The 5,405-nt window shown below is 37.5% G+C and overlaps 1 protein-coding gene across 1 annotated transcript in view; it reads right to left on the minus strand.

Moving 5' to 3' along the window:
* Window positions 1-4,467: 4,467 nt before the first annotated feature.
* zgc:153039 (uncharacterized protein LOC767698 homolog) overlaps window positions 4,468-5,405 on the minus strand; it is a 44,387-nt gene continuing 43,449 nt past the window's right edge. The window contains 1 exon segment of the mRNA XM_043230461.1: window positions 4,468-5,405. This exon segment is cut by the window's right edge and continues 333 nt beyond it. Within this exon segment, the coding sequence (XP_043086396.1) occupies window positions 5,179-5,405 (227 nt within the window). The 3' untranslated portion in view covers window positions 4,468-5,178.

Consider the following 5,405-nt stretch of genomic DNA (forward strand, 5'->3'; position numbering starts at 1 on the left):
GTGCTTCTGGCGTTTAAGTGCAGGTTTCAAAAACAGCATGACAAGAAACGATTTTGTGAGTAAGCAGCTGAAAAAAATAAATAAAACGGAGCATTAGATGCAGACGTCAGGTTCAAATGCTTTATTTTTGCTTTAAATGTCACTTCTTGACCCGAGCTGTTCTGCGGAATAACCTGCACTTGTGTATTGTTCACAACGGGAATATGTATTTAAATCGATTTGATGTTTATTTCGAGTCTAATTTGCATCATAATCTTAAGTGAAAAAATAACTTTGAATTGAAAGACGCATGTGGCGCGCGCGTGCGTGTGTGTGTGCGCGCGCGTGTGTGTGTTTCTGCAGTGTGTGTGTGTGTGTGTGTGTGTTTACAGCAGCAGGAGCTGAACGGCACAAATGAACACGACTTCTTTCCACCTGACGGGTTTTCCGCACTTATTCACGCCTCTCTCACAATGTGCTAATTACCCACAACACCGGCAAACAAACAAACAGAAACAATTAAGATGTTCATTCTGCCTCTCCTTGCTTCTCTTTCTGTTTTTAACGCAGCGGTTCTTTCGCTCGGCTCTGTTATGGAGCAGAAGTTATAATTTAGTGTCGAGCTGTTCCCACGGCGATGAGAACTGGGCGCGCTCACCTGAGAAAAACAATCCTATCAGAGAGCGACAGTAATTACGGAGAGAGAGAGAGAGAGAGAGAGAGAGAGAGAGAGAGAGAGAGAGAGAGAGAGAGAGAGAGAGAGAGAGAGAGAGAGAGAGAGAGAGACAGAGAGAGAGAGAGAGAGAGAGAGAGAGAGAGAGAGAGAGAGAGAGAGAGAAATATGAGGGGGGCTGAAAAAGACTTCAGTGCGTTACCCACACAAAGAGAGAAAATAGAACGAGAGAACAGAGAGAAAAGACACAAATAAGAGACAGAGAGCAGCAGAAAGAGAAACAGGGTTTCTGGTCTCTGAATAATTGGTCATGTTTAGGATAGATAGATATAATGACAGAGTGGTAGAAAGACAGATGGAATGATAGAACGACAGTGTGATACAAATACAGGAGGAATGATAGAACAACAGATAGAATGATAGAACCACAGACAGAATGATAGACGGAATGATAGAACGACAGATAGAATGATAGAATGACAGAATGATAGAACGATAGACAGAATGATTGAATGACAGAGTGATAGAAGTACAGAAGGAATGATAGAACCACAGACAGAGTGATAGAACAACAGAGTTATAGAATGATACACAGAATGAAAGAACGACAGAATGATACACAGAATGAAAGAACAACAGACAGAATGATAGAACGACAGACAGAATGATAGAATGATGCACAGAATGATAGAACGACAGACAGAATGATAGAACGACAGACAGAATGATAGAACGACAGACAGAATGATAGAACGACAGACAGAATGATAGAATGGCCCTCTTGATGATGATGATGTCTCTTCATCCACTGCTCAGTATGATCTAACAGAGAGATACAAGCAGGTCATGTGATACGATCTAACCCCGCCTTTAAATACCAGGAACATGTGATGTAGTTTGTAGTTTGTAGTTTGTAGTTTGTAGTTCATCTGGCGGCGTGTGATCTTCAGTCGTCGGTGGACTCGTATGATATCTAGCGTTTTTTAACATTACCTACCGTACAACACCAGACCAGCACACACACACACACACACACACACACAGATAGAGACTGATATTAACTTGCTTTTAAACTTTAAGTCACACTAATGCCTGAATACGTGAGTTTGACCTCCAGGAAAACAGCTGAAGATGAAGGTCTTTCATTTTAAGAGCAGCGTGTGAAATCTTATCAGACCTGAGACACAGAAGAGGAGAGCTGGGCTTATCTCCGCCAGAACATTAGTGGAGAGAGAGAAAAGAGAGAGAAAGAAAGGAGAAACGAGGCGGAGGAGAACACTGTGATAATGGGTCCGAAGAAAAAAACACAGCCAGAACTTTTGTTGTTTCTTCACAGGTAATTACAGAAGATTACTGCAGCTCATTATGTTATGACCACTGACACACTCTTACAGCTCTGCGTGTGTGTGTGTGTGTGTGTGTGAGCAAGAGAGAGAGAAAAAGACACACTGTGATGAACGCACAAGAACGATTTTAATAAAATAATATAGTTTCACATATGTGTGTGCAGTGTATATAAAGTAGAAAAATATATTTAAATATATATATACATATATATATATATATATATATATATATATATATATATATATATATATATATATATATTTAATATATATTTATATTTATATTATATACATCTATATATATATATTTTATTATTATTATTATTATTTTATATAAATATGGAAATTTGTTGGCTATCGTGAAATATTTAATTACAATAATACAAATGTTAATATTTATAATATATTTTATCCATTGTAATTCATTGCAATAATATGCTGTTATGCAATATACATATGCATGTTCTCAGACACACACACACACACACACACACACACATAACAGTATTATAGTATTCATGTATATATACACACAGACAGGGTCATATGCAGGTTTTTATGAATCCAGAGGTCCAGAAATGTAGGTTCATGGGGTTCAAGGCATGCTCTCTCCTTGAAAAAGTACAGTTTCCTGACCTGCGTGCATTTTAAGATGTTTTAAGGATCATAAATTGGATAATTAAACGTTTTTAAAACCATTTTAGGGCAGTCGCCTAGTCGCATGAATTATTTTTCAAGAGAACATTGTCAAACTGGAAATAGAGAAGATCATGTTTTTTCATGTTTATGAATTTATTAAACGCACGTTATAATTATCCTGGTAGCCTTCCGTAAAATCAACTGTCTGAAAGGATTAAAAATGAATATCGTATTTTTATATTTTTAATTCACTCTGACAGAAATTAATTATTTTTCCAAATACGTTTAAACTGATTTTTTTTTACATTTCATGGGCATTTTTGCTTCTAGAGAGCCGTTCCCATTATCTTTGAGTCAAATTCCCACATTTAATCAGTGAATAATGTTTTGATATTTTAAACGCGAAACGTTAAGTACATTTTGAAGTGATTTAAAACGTGATAAAAATGAACCGAAACGAATCATTTTCCCTTTAGAGACACAATGGACTGATTTTGTCGGAGAACTATATCAAATGGTGTCTAAAAGGTACGTATTTTAGCGTTAACTAATGTATTATTTGCATCACAGTTTGGGTTTGTCACCATCAATAAGCAATGAATGATTGCATTTGTGTGAACTAAAGTGTACAATAATTAATAACTCCTGTAACGCATCAAGTGATGTTAACGAGCGCTGCCTTACTGTAAAGTGTTGCTGAAATAGTAATGTATCTGTGTATCTGTCACACAGCGGCTTGAAAAACAGTTTGGACACTTAAAAGTCTGTAAAATGTCACTGCATTCGATTGAAAATATCAGCTCTAGTGTGGTTTCCTTGAAGGAGAGCGGCACAAACGCTTGGAACAGCAGTGTGTTTGACAGAATGAACTCCTGCGAGGAACCCAACACCTGTGTGTGTGTGTGTGTGTGTGTGTGTGTGTGTGTGTGTGTGTTTCGCAGCAAATGGCATCACAGCGCTACGATGGGTCCCCCGGCGCCAGCAGCGCCATGACAACCGCTTCCATCGCTATGGCGATAAAGATGCCCTGACCCAAAGGGCCGCTGCTGCAGGAGTGGATGTGATGTCAGCGCATTCGATCATCTCTGTTCATGGACGCCGTCCAAATAAGCACTCGACCTCATTTAACTCAGGTAAGAGTCCTTCAGCTAACGGGTTTATCTCCTCCACCGCTCCCTCACGTTCAGGCAGAGGCCTGCTGTTTCATACTTCAGTCCAGTTTCTCACATTCAGACGTCTCCAATGAACAAGCCATCAGGTTAATGAACACTACTTCAACAATCTGAAATCAATTAAAATAGAAAAAGGGTAAGACATTTTATTTTAGCCAGTAATCAAAGCAAAACAGGCACATAAAATTACTAAAATTAAAATAAAATAAAATAATTCTTTATTTATAAATACTTTTTAGTACACTCATGACATTTTTATTATAAAAAGTCGATTTTTATTTTTTTCAATTTCACTATAATTAAAAAAGTGATATATTCATACATAAGTGCCATTTGTTTATTTTTATACCTATTTTTTGGGGGGAAAATATACTGCAGCACATTTTTACAGCAAAACATTTCCTACGGAATCAATTAAAAATAGTAAAATTTCACAAGTTAAACGGGAAAAACATGCACAGGTGCATTTAAAAAAAACATCTTTGGAGTGAAATGTAACCAAAAAATTGTTTGTGAGAATTTACACAAATAATAAAAAGTATATATGTAATGCGTCCACGTAAAACTAAAGAAAAAACAAAAATGTGCCAAATTAATAGAACTAGATTTGATCCAAATAATAAAAAAAATTATAATAATAATCAACAACAGCCAGTAAGCAAACATAATTTTTTTATTCGATTATTATACAATTTCATTTTTTATATACTTAAATTTTGCAGTGCTTAAAAATGATTGCATATTAAAAACGATACAAACACAGAATGGAGTGTGATTTTGTCCACGCATTCGGAGGTATAATGACGTACGGTTTGTTAGTCGTGTGTGTTTTTGTTCAGTTTTGTAACAAAAAAGGCACATGTCACACACACACACACACACACACACACACACACACACACACACACACACACAAAGCACTTTGGTTTGGAGTGAATAAAACTAAAACACAGTAGTACCGCTGAAATCGAGATCCATATTGGCCGTAAAAAAACAAACATTATTATTATTATTATTATTGCATCAAGTAAACAAATCTTTCTCCTTTGCTGTGGAAATGCAAAATACTTCTGGAGTGGCTAAAAACATCATAAAACATTACAGTCGGGGAAAACATTCAGGTGCAGCGTCGGAATTCCAGGAAACTCCACTCGTTACATTGTGACCGAGAAAAGAAGAGAATAAAGGAGAGACGGAAGTAGTGGAACAGAACGAGTGGAACAGCTGAACGTTTTCTCACGATCCGTAACGTCTTCTCTCTTCCGAAGTAAACATGTGAAGTGCTCAGAGAAAGTGAAAAACAATCTTTTTTTTTTTTAAAGTTTAAATTCCTCTTTTAGGAACTTAAGGTACAGGTGACGAGGAAAGGTCAGAGGTCAGTGGTAATGACCGGCGTGACCCCGTGGATCAGGAGCGTCGGACCCAGGTTACGTGTGAGCAGCTCTAGCTGATTCAGGTAGTCATGGTAACGACTGGTGTCGGCGGGGGGGCGGGGCAAATACAGGAAGCGGATGGCGGGTGGGCGGAGCGTCTGGTCCAGGATGAGTTTGTTAACCGCTTGTAAATATTCATCCGACACTCGTGAGGTGTTGCTAG

The sequence above is a fragment of the Puntigrus tetrazona genome, unplaced genomic scaffold (genome assembly GCF_018831695.1).
Source record: "Puntigrus tetrazona isolate hp1 unplaced genomic scaffold, ASM1883169v1 S000000151, whole genome shotgun sequence".
NCBI lineage: Eukaryota > Metazoa > Chordata > Actinopteri > Cypriniformes > Cyprinidae > Puntigrus > Puntigrus tetrazona.